Here is a 14,418-nt window from a genome sequence, read left to right on the forward strand (position 1 = left end):
AGAGGCTTGCAATTGCAAAAGTAGCTCCTGGAGGTTGCTGTCTCAGATGATAGGGGTGAAGAAATGACTGTTGGTTCCTTCATCTTGCCTTCTTTTATGCTGTTCACTCTTACTCTAGACACAATGAAAGCTGTTGGCAGCACTTTAGGTAATTTTTGTACTGTTCATGGAAGTATCTGATGATTTTTTCTTTTCCCTGAAGACAAGTTGTGGCATGAATCCTGAAGCATTTAATATTAATTTAATTGTTAATTTTTGATTAATGCCCTTTTGGGTCTTGAACTGGTTACTAACTCTGCATTGGGTGGGGTTTTTTTGCCGTATACTTTCATAATGATGGAAGTGTGATCATTTTAATTAGAAGTAAAGAAGCCTTGCAGTCACTGTGGTCCGAGCCAGACATGGCAAATTGACCTGATCTCAAACTATACCAAACGACAGGGCTGGATTTTACACACCCCTGCTGGTGGGTTTGAAGGTGTGGGTGGGTGGGGTGGGGGGGGGTGGGTGTGTGGCATGTAAAATCTAGTGGGTGACCTTCCTGCTACTTATCTGTCTGCCCCAACCTGTCTGGAATATTGTGGGGATTGAGGGAGGTCTGGGTGGCCTGCTCACCTTAGGTCTAAGGGCTTCATCCCACCACTGCTGGCATTTTACTCATGATGGGGGGATGTCCAAGCCATGCAGGATGCTCGGCAGCTGTTGGCCTTCAGCTTGTCGGAGGCCCCCCCACATACTCACTCCCCAAGGTCATATCCCCTTTAACTCTCCCACCATGCCCTCTCGAACCCAGCCACCCATTCATCCCCTATGTCCCCATTCACCCCTTCACTGCGTGCCCCAACCCTGGGCTTTCCTCTGCACTGGGGACTTCTTATGGCCCCAGCAATGGCTACCGTGGTGCTGCTGGGACAACAGAACTCCCAGGCAATCTAACAGCGCTCTAAGGCAGGCTGTCCTCCCAAGAATGAGTCATGTCTTTCCTTAGTACAGTTAACACTGTTCTCAGTATTTAATTGCTGCAGCCATCAGGATCACAGGTGTTCTCCCCACTGACATTTTAGCAGGGGGTGGGGGGGGGAGTCGCTTTGTGGGGCAGGGACCATGGCATGCTTAAAATTTGGCCCACAGGAACAGACATAATCCACAAAATATAAAAATGATTTAGCCTAAAATGAAAAACTTGAAGTAGTTGATCTGTTTCCCATAAATTCATCTTCCACAATTTCCAGAAACTATAAATCAGCAGTCTTTAAGGGTTTATAGTCCCTAACTGTCTTTCCTCCATTCTGATGAAAGGTCATCACGACCTGAAACATTAACTCTTGTTTCTTTCCACAGATGCCATCTGACCTGCTGAGTATTTCCAGCACTTTCTATTTGCATTTACAATCCCATTATTCGCTCTCCAATAATAAAGGAAACATGGAGAAAAAGAATGCAAACGATAATTGATGGCCCCAGTACATACTGTACTGTATGGCAGAAAACTCAAATATTGTTTTCTTGAATGCCATGGAGTTTTAACTCCAGAGCATGAGTCATTTTTTTTTGTATTCCTCCTAGGTTCCCTGACGGAAAGCCAGCCTGATTGACGGGCTTGGCTGCCTGTTGGACAGGGAAGGCTGTGGCATAATGCCACAGCAGAGGAGGAGGTAGGTTTAGTGGTGAAGAAATGGGGTGGGTGAGTTTGCAGAGTTAATTTGTTTGGCCTTCAGGAAATGCTCCTGCTCCTCCTGGCCGACAAGCAGTGCTGTAAAGGCACTTAACTTATGGATCCAGTCATTTTCACTTCTCTTTACCTGTGGGATTCCAGCTGACATGAGTTAAAAATAGAAACCTGGTCATTATTAAGGCAAGCAGCACCCTTAAAAGGTTTCATTGATTGTCCACCTTCTAAGAGCTGATTGGTTGTCTGCCCCTCATTCTGCCTCCACTAAAACCAGAAATGCATGGGTTTGAGCTGGGCTGAATTTGTGTTTTACATTTTTAACATGTCATCTGACCCAAACCCACCCATTTCTGGGGTTTAAAATTGCCCTCAGTAACTCCGAATGGGTTTGGGAGAATAATTTCAAAAGCCAATTCAATACTTGGAAAGTAGTGTAATGAATCAAGTGCAGTGACTTGTGTTGGTTGCAACTCTGATCTGTATCATTTGAAATCAGTTAAATATATTGAGATTTTTCCTCTAGCCTCAGAACTGCAGCTTAGAAACCGTTAGATTTCATTGTATTCCCAATAAGTATCCCAACCCTATTATGTTTTCTATCTCAATTCCAATATTTTTAATAATTTTTTTAAATCTTTCACTTTAGTCGTTGGGTAGTATAGAGCTTGAATATTGCTGCGAAAAGAGACATAGCTAAGCTTTTCATCTTGCACTCAGGGCATTCGCAAGAATACCAATATAAGCGGAAGACAACAATTTATACTGGAGAGTGCTTATTAGTTGGCAAGTGCCGTTGCCATGGAGAATGCACCACTGATGGTGAATGACAGTTAACTGCTGAGCATTGTTTGAAATTCAAGCCAGGCAGCTTGATCCTGATTGAGGAATGAGCCAGCAAATGGCTACCACTTATTTTGTTTAGCATGAAATGAACATGTATATGTTCTTTCTGTTTTCAAAGAACAGGACCCTGTGTGTTAATATATGTAGCTTCCAGTACACACACATGTGCCACACTGCAAGCCCAACAGATGATCTTAAATTGGTTGTCAGCGTAATTCTTAGTATGTTGAGGGTTATTCAGCAAATGTTGTCAAATTGCAGAATCACATCTAATGTTGGACACTGTGTTTTGAGTTTTGCAAGCACAGGCTGGTTGGATACGGTCTGTACCCTGTCCATTGCAAACAGTGGCTGAGACAAGCTGTTTTGTTTTTGGGACGTACGGCCTACATACCTAGCATTACGTGATGCCAGGTATGTAGGTGGTATGTCCCAAAGACTAGCGGATTATATCAACTGGCATGTCCCAGCTGTTTGCAACAGAGAGGGTACAGACTCTGCTCAACCAGACCGTGGAAAACTCAAAACACAGTGATCAACTTTAGATGTGAACAAAATTTGCTGAATAATCCTCAATGTGCTAAGAATTACACCGACAACCAATGTAAGATTATTGGTTGGGTTTGCAGTGTGGCGCATTTGCGTGTACTGGAAGCTACATATTTTAATACACAAGGCCCTGTTAAAGCTAAATAAATAAGTGACAGCCATTCACTGACTCATTCTCAGGGCAATGCCTTGACCAATCAGGGTCAAGATGCCTGGTTTGAATTTCAAACAATGCGTGGCAGTTAACTGTCAGTCACCATTAGTGGTGCATTCTCCATGGCAACACCACTTGCCAACCAATCAGCACTATCTTTCACTTTATTCAGGTCCATCCAGCACACTTTCAGACAAAAGTGAGAATAACCCGCTGCTTATTAATTAAGTTTTAATTTTTCTCTTTCTCCAGTAGAACTGTGTCACCTGCTTAAGGACATCTCATATGTCAGAGGTTGCCAACTTTAATAAGTAATAACATTTACTAATATTGTACTTTTATAGGGGAAGGGAGGTGGTGGCATAGTGATATTGTCACTGGGCTAGTATTCCAGAGACCCAAGATAATGCTCTTGGGACCCAGGTTCAAATCCCACCACGGCAGATGGTGAAATTTGAATTCAATAAAAATCTGGAATTAAAAGTCTAAAGGGAAAGAAATATGCTGGACATGTGACTCCAGGCGCCCACAGCAATTACTCAAAATGCCCTCTGAACAATAAATGCTGGCCTAGCCAGCAATGCACACATCCCATGAATGAATAATAAAGAAAACAATGCCCTGAAGTGCGGTCTGTCATGTACACAGCTGTCGTTGTGTTTTTATTGATTGAAAAGCAAGGATAACCTAGTGGAAATTTATAGTTGAACGCAGATCAACACTCGTGATTACATCCTTCATTTAAAAAGAAAGCTTCCAACATGACATTTGTGCAATCTGTTAAGTTTTGATTTGGCAGACTTTATTAAACAACACCTCGACCCCTCCATTTCTAACTCTGTTTTCACCCATAACTCCTGAAAACTGACATGAAATAGCATTGTGAAAGGTTTGAGAAAGCAGCCAATGATGATAAATTGCTCTTGTTATTGTTGATTGACTTTATTAACCCAGATCCCAAAGCTTAATACTCTGTGTATTATGTAGGGATTGACTTGTGGTCCTCACGTTCTGTTAAATGCCAGTTATTGTTTGCTGTGCAAGAATTATGTTGATGAAATAGACTAAATCATAGAATCACATGGATAAATAAAATCTTTTTAAAGTAGTGATGTGATTTTATTTTCCTTTCCTTGCAGGAGGTCAAAGATGAACAGTGGAAAAGGGCAATGGGCTATCTGAACTACACCAGTGAGCTTAATTACATGACGCAGATTGTTATCATGTTGTATGAGGACCCAAACAAGGTATTATGTTTTTTCCTTTATACTTTTTATTTCCTGTACTACAGTATATTACATGCAAATGAAGTTTTCCAAAATTAAATTGATTTTAATTCAAAATTAGTTCAAATTTGAAATTTTTTTTTTTTCCAAAATAACTAACTCCTGCAGCTGACCAGAAAAGCATCAAGAATGGTTGCACATGAGCATTTGGCCCGCACTACAGCCGCCAGCATGTGCATAACTGTTCCTGACACCTTTCTGGTTGGCGGGTGGCGGGAACATAAGTGAAAATTTTTTTAAAGTTGCTTCAAAATCTCTGAAGACTACAGAACTGCCAAAACTGCCCTGTACAAATGTGTCTTGCTCAGAATGGTGGAAGGGAAAAGTTTGAAAAGTTGAGAGTTGTGGAGCTGCCAAGGCTTTGTGGAGCAACTACCTGCATAGCCTGACTAGCTCAGTTGATAGCATCATGGTCTCAAGCTCTATATTGTAGGATGATTTTATGTTTAATATTTTACTTAAGGGGATAAATTGTATTCAATTAACTGAGCAAAAAGCTTTTGGACAGGTAGTTTGTGCACAGTTCTTTGGCAGATATGTTCCATTATAAAATGTTATAGCTGGTGCATTCATTGGAAGGTATCTGGATTAACACCTAGGGAACCAGTTACTGTTGCTGGCACTGTTGCTGCTACTTTCTCATTCGCATTTTCCCCTTTTATTCTGTCATGGTTTACTATCCTGGTTTTCTATTTCGGGCATACTTAGGGTGGAGCATGCAATAGATGCAACATATTAATCCTATTATTAAATGAGGAGGCGTTGGTATAGTGATATTGTCACTGGACTGGTATTCCAGAGACCCTGGAATTACCCTTACCCAGGGTAATGCTCTGGGGTCCTGTATTCGAATCCTGCCATGGCAGATGGTGAAATTTGAATTCAATAAAAATCTGGAATTAAAAGTCTGATGGCCATGAAACCATTGTCGTAAAAACCCATCTGGTTCACTAATGTCCTTTAGGGAATGAAATCTGCCGTCCTTACTTGGTCTGGCCTACATGTGACTCTAAAAATGCCCTCTGACAAGGGCAATTAGGGATGGGCAATAAATGCTGGCCTAGCCAGCGACACCCACATCCCATTTACTGTAATGCAACTGCACATGTGCTGGAAGTGCTCACCTTAATGTTATGGCACAAATAAACGCAACCTTTCAAGATAGAATGTATAAGTTTGAAAAATTTACTTGAAAGATCAATGTGTTAATATGGCTATGAGCCAGCCATATATCTTTATGTAACCCAATCAAGCTTAGTGTATGTAAATACCAATGGAAAACGATGGGCAGAATCTTATCAGCTGTGCGGGGACTGCTTTGGAGACAGGAGGGCGGGGAAGTTTGGAAGGTTGGGCAGCGGGTGGCCTACAGGATGGCATAAGTAGTGTAAGACAGTTTAGATAGCTGCATATAAGGATTTCTTTACACGCCTTCATATGCTCCATCCTGCACTCAAAATCACTCTTGAGATGGAGCCGTCTAACTTTCCACATGTGCCAGTTAAGAAATCCACCAGTGGGTTCCCCACTATTGTCTGCTGCAAGCCTTCCTTCACCTGTCAATATACACATTGGGGTCCATATACCTCCACGCACTATATGATTGGCTTGATCAGCATCTTGTGAATAGAGCCCTAGCCATTTGCACAGCTTGCCAGCATGACGCAGAAGTGCATCTATGTCCTTTAACTAGTTTGTTAACTTTGTGGTTTAAATGTATATAATTAATACTATACCTTGTGTGTGATAAGATAATTACATAGCAAAGTACGCAGATTCGGAATCAATCGTTGCAGATCATCTGATAGCTTCAGAGTGGTATTATTGAAGGCCAGTGAAGAAATTGCTCATCGGCAGTCTTGGCCAGAGTTGGTGCAATCCCAAAGCAATGGGAAGAAAAGTAGGGGGAGGTTTCCCTCAAATGCAAAATTCTTTCAAAAATTGCGTTTTTAATTTGTTCAGCCCTACAGATATTTGTTTTTCATAACTTTTAATTTTCAGGACCCTTCTTCAGAGGAACGCTTTCATGTTGAATTACACTTCAGTCCTGGTGCTAAAGGATGTGAGGAAGATAAAAATCTTCCATCAGGTTTTGGATACAGACCAGCTTCTCGTGAGGTATTTATTTTTGTGATGAGTGTTAAATTAGTTTGTTTATAATTTGAGAACTTATTTTCAATATGTTGACCAATGTGGACTCTAATAATTGTGGCCTAATTCATGCATTAAATTGTTGTCTTGTATTCCATGTTTCTGGCAGTGGATTCAGGCTAGTATATCTGATGTCAGGGAAAACATTTTAAAGCATTTTAATTGAATTTATTTGAAGAGATAACTAAATTTGTGCATTAGGGCTACCCACTGGATATGGTTTCAGTATTTCAGTAATTTGGTATGTGAAATTTGCAAGAAGATAAAGATTAATGAAGTTAGCTACCTGCAGTTAGAATAGAAAGCGGAACATAATAAATGCCAAATGTTTTAATATGGGACTAATGACGCCTGGAACTGTACAGGGGCTTGTTCTCAATCCAGTGCTGTTTAAATGATTTTAAATATGTGTTGGAGGTCATTAATAATATTAGTAGCGCCTATATTTGCTGATAGCAATCTAGGCAGCCAGGTTACTAAAATAGGAGAGAGTGGACATGCAGAAGGATCCGAATAAGAGAGAATTTTTTAAAAAACAGGCATTTACATAGTCTCCCAGGACCCTCAGATTTCCCAAAGCACTTTAAACTTTACATCTAATTAATTACTTTTGAACTGTAGCCACTGTTATAATATAGGAAAACATGGCAGCCAAATTATCCACAGCAAAGTCACACAAACAGCAATAAAGTAACTGATTAACCTGTTTGGCTAAATGTTGACACTGCAGAAAACTCTTTGTACTTCAAATAATGCCATGGATTCTGTTATTCCACCTGAGGGAGCAGAAAGGGTCTTGGTTTAACACCGCATCCAGAAGAGCACCTCTGACAGTAGACATTCCCTCAGAAGAGTTCCTGGAGTGGGATCTTTAACTCACAGCCTATGTGAAGAGATGAGAATGCTACCACAAAGCCAAGGCTGATACTAAATCAGGATCCTTAATGAGATAGGTGTGATCCACAGCATAAGAAAGTGCCCAGAAATGAGCACAATTCAGCAATAAGCTAACCAGCTTATTCCCAGAAGCCCATTAAGTTGATTGCTGTGGAACTAAACACCATGCATTTGGGAAGAGTTGTTCTGGAGTAGGTTTTAAAGTACATTATTAGGAGAAGGTATGGGAATGTTACTCTGTATCTGGACTTTTCTGTAGCTGATCTAGAAATGCTGAAGACACCAACCAAAAGTAGAAAAGTCTTGATATCTGCAGCATTGGCATCCCTCAGCTTGATAACATGTGGTGATGCAGGAGGTGGAAAGTAATGATAATCCTCCCACCAACCCACCCCCAAATGTGCTGACAGTCCAAGGCCAAGCACTTCTGATGGTGACAAGTTAGACTTTTAACCGACTATAGTTAGGTGCTAGGGGATGAGAGACAAGCCTGCAGTTTACTCCAGCTTTTTATTCATCCTTGACAGCCACGTGGGTCGCTAGTTGGTGCTTTTCTCAGGCACACATTTGAAACTGGGACTCTGACCTGGAATAATTGAGTTTGTGTACTTTACTTGGTGTCATGGGTTGTGTAGTAATTATTGTACTGTTTATTATTGCCTTTTATTTCCAGTGATAGCTCAGGGTTCAAACATAGTCTGTTGGAGAAGTTGTGGTATAATGCACACGTGGAGGATGGGCAATAAATGCTGGCCCAGCCAACGACACCTGCATCCCACAAACGAATAAAAAAATCCCTATGAGTACCAGAATACAGCATGTAACCATGGGATTTTATTCATCAGTTGACCTAGGAAAGTATCCACCAAACATCTGACCCTTTCTCCCTGTGTTTCTGCCTCCAACCTCTTATCTTTTACCTGTTTGCTTATGTTTGTGTTTTAGATAATTACTTTTTACACACACAGAACCAACCTCTCATGCCTCTAACTTCAACCATCATACTTTCAGGTCTCTCTGTGCTGCCTAATGTATCTCTGACATCGTCTCCCGCCAATGTATTGGATCGTTGACTTCAAACTTTCAATCCTGCCCATTATGAGTCCATGTACCCACCTTAAATATTAAGGAGGTGTTCCTTAATATTTTTACACTGATCAATCCTGACAACTGGTCTGCTATTAATTCTTAACCATTCTAAAAGACTCAAAATGATCAAATGCCTCCTGAAAAATCAAAGTATATAATTTCCACTGGATAGCCCTCTCAACAATTTGTTAATAGCCACAAAATATTTCAAGAGTTCAGTGAGCCTGTGCTTTTAATTCCAATAATCATCTTCTTTCGGCTTCTCCCATTTTACTTGGAATCACCACAATGCTTTTTGGTCACCCTTCTCCAACTCCTGTCTGTCACCATTCTTCTTCTAATCCCGCTGCATTTAAGTCTCTTGCCACCGCATCTTTTCATCTGGTCCTAGGCCGCAGCCTTCACCTTATTCCTGGCAGTCCTATACCATCACTCACCTCACCACATTTCCTCTCTCCCTCGCAATAGATGACCATACTATTTCAACCTCTTATCAGCTACTTTCTTTGCTCTCTCAATCTGCACTCACCACATGAAGCGCTGGATCCTAATTTTGTCCTTTTTTTAATTACTCTACACATCCAACTCAGCACCCACATCTCGTTAGTATCCAGTCATTGTTCCTCTCTTCTTGATAATTCTTTCGAGTTATCAACAGTCACAGATTGCAACTCTTTCGAGTACAATCACAGTTCTTGGTTTCCGGGAGTGGGACATGAACCCACAACCCTCTGATTCAAAGGCGAGGGTGCTATGAACTGAGCCACAGCTGACACCTTGTTGCCCAATGTTTCTGCACTATATAAACAAGGCTGGTCTCACAACTGTTTTCTAGATTCTTCCTTTCAGTTTCAGCGATACTTTCCTATCCATATCACTCCACTTCTTCCACTTACTCCAAACAGAGTTAATCCGTTGTTTAATTTCCATTTCCAAACTTCCATCTTCTGCCACTACTGACCCCAGGTACTTGAAATTACTTATTTTTCTCAAAGTCTTCACCCATAATCTTCACATTTTTGTTATGTTGCAGCTGCTAGATGTGGGAGCTTTTGGACACCAAGGTGATCCATGACTAACACGTCTACAGGAAGTGTAAGCAGCTTGAGGAATTCCGGATCAGGATTATTGATCTGGAAGCTGAAATGCAGACACTGTGCAACATAAGGGAGGGGGAGAAGTACCTGGATACTTTGTCCCAGAAGACAGTCACACCTCTTAAAAGAAGGTCATCTGTTTTCGTCAGCAGTGGGGGACAGGAGGATGTGACTGTCAGCGAGACAGGTAATGGGATGGAGCAGACAGTAGTGGAGGAGCCTCAGACTTTGCAATTGTCAAACAGGTTTGAGGTGCTCACAACCTGTGTGGAAGAAAGCGAAGTCTGCGAGGTGGATGAGCTGTCTGGCCATGGCACTGTGGCACAGGAAGCCATTCAGGTGGGGGGAGCAAAAAAGAATGTAGTAGTAGTAGGGGATAATATAGTGAGGGGGATTGACACTGTTTTCTGCAGCAAAGAACAAGAGTCTAAATGGCTATGTTGCCTGCCCGGTGCCAGGGTTCGGGACACCTGCTCAGGGGACACCTGCTGGAGAAGAACTTGCAGTGGGAGGGAGAGGATCCAGTTGTCATGGTCCATGACATAGGTAGAACTAGGAAAGAGGTTTTGCAAAGTCGGTATGAGGAGCTAGTTACCAAATTAAGAAGCAGAACCTCAAAGGTAATAATCTCTGAATTATCACCTGAGTCACATGCAAATTGGCATAGGACAAAGAAGATTAGAGAGACGAATGCATGGCTCAAAGACTGGTGTGGGAGAAGTGGGTTTCGGTTTGTGGGGCAATGGCTTCAGTACAGGGGAGGGTTGGGGCTGTACCATTGGGACGATTTACACCTGAACTGTGCTGGGTTGAGTGTCCTCGCAAATCGCATGATGAGGGAAGCAGAGAGGGCTTTAAACTAAATGAGGGGTGAGGGATCAAGCTTGGGTGGAGGTAGCAATTCCAGGTTTGGAGCCGGTGCAGACATGATGGGCCGAATGGCCTTCTGTGCTGTTAAGATTCTGTAAGAAATGAGAGTCAGAATGGCAGGAAGGGACAAAGAGAAAAAGCCTAAGAATACATCAACAGCCAAGACTAGATGTTACAATGGTATCAAAAAGACACAACCGAAGGCGCTGTATCTGAATGCGCATAACATTCATAACAAAGTAAATGAATTGATGGCCCACATTGAAGTAAATAAATATGATCTGATAGCAATTACGGAGATGTGGCTGCAGGATGACAAAGATTGGGTCCTTAATATTGAAGGTTATGTGACATTCAGTTAGAATAGGAAGCTGGGTAAAGGTGGAGGGGTAGCACTGTTAATCAAAGAGGGCATTGGTGCAATAGTTAGAGATGACCTTGGTTCAGGAGATCAGGATGTAGGATCGGTTTTGGGTTGGAGATGAGGAATAGTAGGGGCAAAAAGTCATTAGTGGGAGTAGTCTACAGGCCCCCTAACAGTAGCCACAGTGTAGGACAAAGTATTCAAGAGAAAATATTGTGTGCTTGTGATAAAGGGACGGCAATAATCATGGGTGATTTTAATCCACACACAAACTGGAAAAATCAGGTTGGCAGTAGCATTCTGGATGAGGAGTTATTAGAATGCTTTCAAGAGAGTTTCTTACAGCAGCATGTTATGGAACCAACCAGAGAGCATGTTATATTAGACTTGCTATTGTGTAACGTGACAGGATTAATTAATGACCTCAGAGTAAAGGCACTCCAAGGTAGCAGCGACCACAATATGATTGAATTTTACATCCAGTTTCAAAGGGAGAAGAGCAGGTGTAAGACTAGTATCTTAAACTTAAATAAGGGCAACTATGTGGGGATGAAAGTTGAGCTAGCTGAAGTGAACTGGGAAACTAGGCTAGAGGATAGATCAATAGAGAAGCAGTGGCCGACATTTAAGGGGATATTTCAGAATAAGTACATTCCTACTATGAAGAAAAATTCTAAGGGGAGGACCGAACATCTGTGGTTTACTAAAGAAGTTAAGGAAAGCATCAAACTTGAGGAAAAAGCATACAACTCCGCAAAGATGAGTGGCAGGACAGATGATTGGACAGAATATAAAGAATGGCAGAGAATGACAAAAGGTTAATCAGGAGAAAGAAACTGGAGTATGAGAGGAAGCTAGCAAGAAATGTAAAAATGGATATCAAGAGTTTCTACAGGTATTTAAAAAGGAAAAAGAGTGAAGTAAAGTGAGTGTTGGTCCTCCAGAGAGCATCAGTGGGGAGTTAATAGTATATAATGTAATGGTGGAAAAATTGAACAAATATTTTGCTTCTGTGTTCACTGTAGAGGATACAAAAAACATTCCAGTAATAGCTACAAATCAGGAGGTGAAAGGGAGAAAGGAACTTGGTGAAATTGAAATCACTAGGGAAACGGTACGGAGCAAATTGATGGAGCTGTGGCCTGGCAAATCTCAGGGTCCTGATGGACTACATCCTAGGGCCTTAAAAGAGGTGGCTAATGAGGTGGTCGATGCGCTGGTGTTAATTTTCCAAAATTCCCTAGATTCTGGAAAGGTTCCATCAGATTGGAAAGGAGCAAATATAACCCCTCTATTCAAGAAGGGAGGGAGGCAGAAAATAGGAAACTACAGGCCCGTTAGCTTGACGCCTGTCGTGGGAAAGTTATTAGAATTGATCATTAAGGAAGTTATAGCTGGGCACTTAGAAGAGCTGAAGGTAATTGGGAAGCGTCAGCATGGTTTTGTGAAAGGAAAATCATGTTTAACCAATTTATTGGAGTTTTTTGAAGGAGCAGCATGCGTAGTGGATAAAGGGGAGCCTGTAGACGTACTGCACTTGTTTTCCAGAAGGCATTTGAAAAGGTGCCACATCAAAGACTGTTACGGAAAATAAAAGTGCATGGTGTAGGGGGTAACATATTAGCATGGATAGAAGATTGGCTGGCTGGCAGAAAGCAGAGAATATGTATAAATGGGTCTTTTTCTGATTGGCAGGATGTGACAAGTAGAGTCTCAGAAGGATCTGTACTAGGTCCTCCACTTTTTACGATTTACATCAGTGACTTAGATGAGGGGAGTGAAGACATGGTAGCTAAATTTGCAGATGACACAAAGATAGGAAAGTATGTTGTGAAGAGGACATGAGGTTGCAGATGGATATAGATAGTTTGAGTGAGTGGGCAAAGATCTGGCAAATGGAGTTTAATGTGGGAAAATGTGAAATTGTTCACTTTGGCAAGAGCAACAAAAAAAGAGTATTACTTAAATGGAGAACAGCTACATAATTCTAAGGTGCAGAGGGATCTAGGTGTTCTAGTACATGTCAGAAAAAGTTAGTATGCAGCTACAGCAAATAATTAAGAAGGCTAATGCAATGCTATCCTTTATTACGACAGGTATTGAACATAAAAGTAAGGATGTTATGCTTCAGTTGTACAGGGCATTGGTGAGACCGCACCTCGAATACTATGTGCAGTTTTGGTCTCCTTATTTAAGGAAGGGTGTAAATGCAATGGAGGCGGTTCAAAGGAGGTTTGCTAGATTGATACCTGGAATGAGTGGGCTGTGTTATGAGGAAAGGTTGGACAGACTGGGCTGGTTTCCACTGGAGTTTAGAAGAGTGAGGGGTGATTTGATTGAAGTATACAAGATCCTGAACAGCCTTGGCAAGGTGGACATCTTAAGGATGTTTCCTCTTGTGGGTGAGTCCAGAACTAGGGGGCACTGTTTTAAAATTGGGGGTTGCCCTTTTAGGTCAGAAATGAGGAGAAATTTTTTCTGAGGGTTATGTGACTTTGGAACTCTCTGCCTCAGAGGTGTTGCAGGCAGAGATAGATAGATTCTTGTTAGGTGAGAGAATCAAAGGTTATCAGGGGTGGATGGGAATGTAGAGCTCAAACCAAAAGAAGATCAGCCATGCTCTTATTGAATGGCGGAGCAGGCTCGAGGGGCTGAATGGTCTACTCCTGTTCCTGTTTCTTATGTTCACACTTCACTCTGATCCTATTCCCTACGCTCAAACTAATAGTCCATAAATTGGATCTTTGGTCTACTCTTCTTCATACTCCTGTCTTCCAGTGCTTCTCTCTAGTTCCCCAGATAATTGGTCATGCTCTTCTCATTCCCACCTCAATGTCATCTGCAAGCATTATTGACCTTGGCACCTCCCACCTTGCTTGCTCAGTTAAAATATCCATGATAATCAGGAAGGGGCTCAGTGCTGATCCTTAGTGTAATCCAACTTTTTGGCTTTGAAACTCTCTCCCCCACACTGCTGCTCACTCTTGTCTGGCACTCCTTGTACTTGTCCTGTAATGCTCGTGCGTACTTCTCGGGGACTCCACGAATTCTAGCACATCTCCAGACTTGCTCCTTAGGTGTCCAGTCATAAGTCTTCTCTAGATTGATAAATAAAATCTTCACATTGCTTTGGCCATCCCAATGTTTCTCCATTACTTCCCTCAAAACAAAAATGGTGTTGCTTCTCCAGGCATGAGTCTAAAATGATCTTCATGGATTTCCACTATTTTCTTCTCAGTCTCTGGTCTGTGACACACTCCATATCTTAGTATGTGATAGGAGTTTAATTCCTCAGTAGCTTTTGCAATCTTGAATGCCTCCCTTTCCTTTTGAATATTGGCACCAAAATGCTTTGCCTCAATGCCGATGCAATTTTCTCTCATCATAAGAGTTAGAATAGCTTGTTCAGGACCTGGATCCCATATTCACTTATGCAGGTCCGTACT

General features: G+C 41.7%; 1 protein-coding gene across 1 annotated transcript in view; it reads left to right on the top strand.

Annotated features, from left to right (window-relative positions):
• Positions 1–14,418, top strand: part of ppip5k2 (diphosphoinositol pentakisphosphate kinase 2) — a 180,890-nt gene that overhangs the window by 93,712 nt on the left and 72,760 nt on the right. Inside the window, exons 22-23 of the mRNA XM_078565916.1 lie at positions 4,358–4,465; positions 6,506–6,622. Of these exons, the coding sequence (XP_078422042.1) occupies positions 4,358–4,465; positions 6,506–6,622 (225 nt within the window). The remainder of the gene's footprint in view (positions 1–4,357; positions 4,466–6,505; positions 6,623–14,418) is intronic.

This window comes from Cetorhinus maximus, chromosome 2, assembly GCF_964194155.1.
Source record: "Cetorhinus maximus chromosome 2, sCetMax3.hap1.1, whole genome shotgun sequence".
NCBI lineage: Eukaryota > Metazoa > Chordata > Chondrichthyes > Lamniformes > Cetorhinidae > Cetorhinus > Cetorhinus maximus.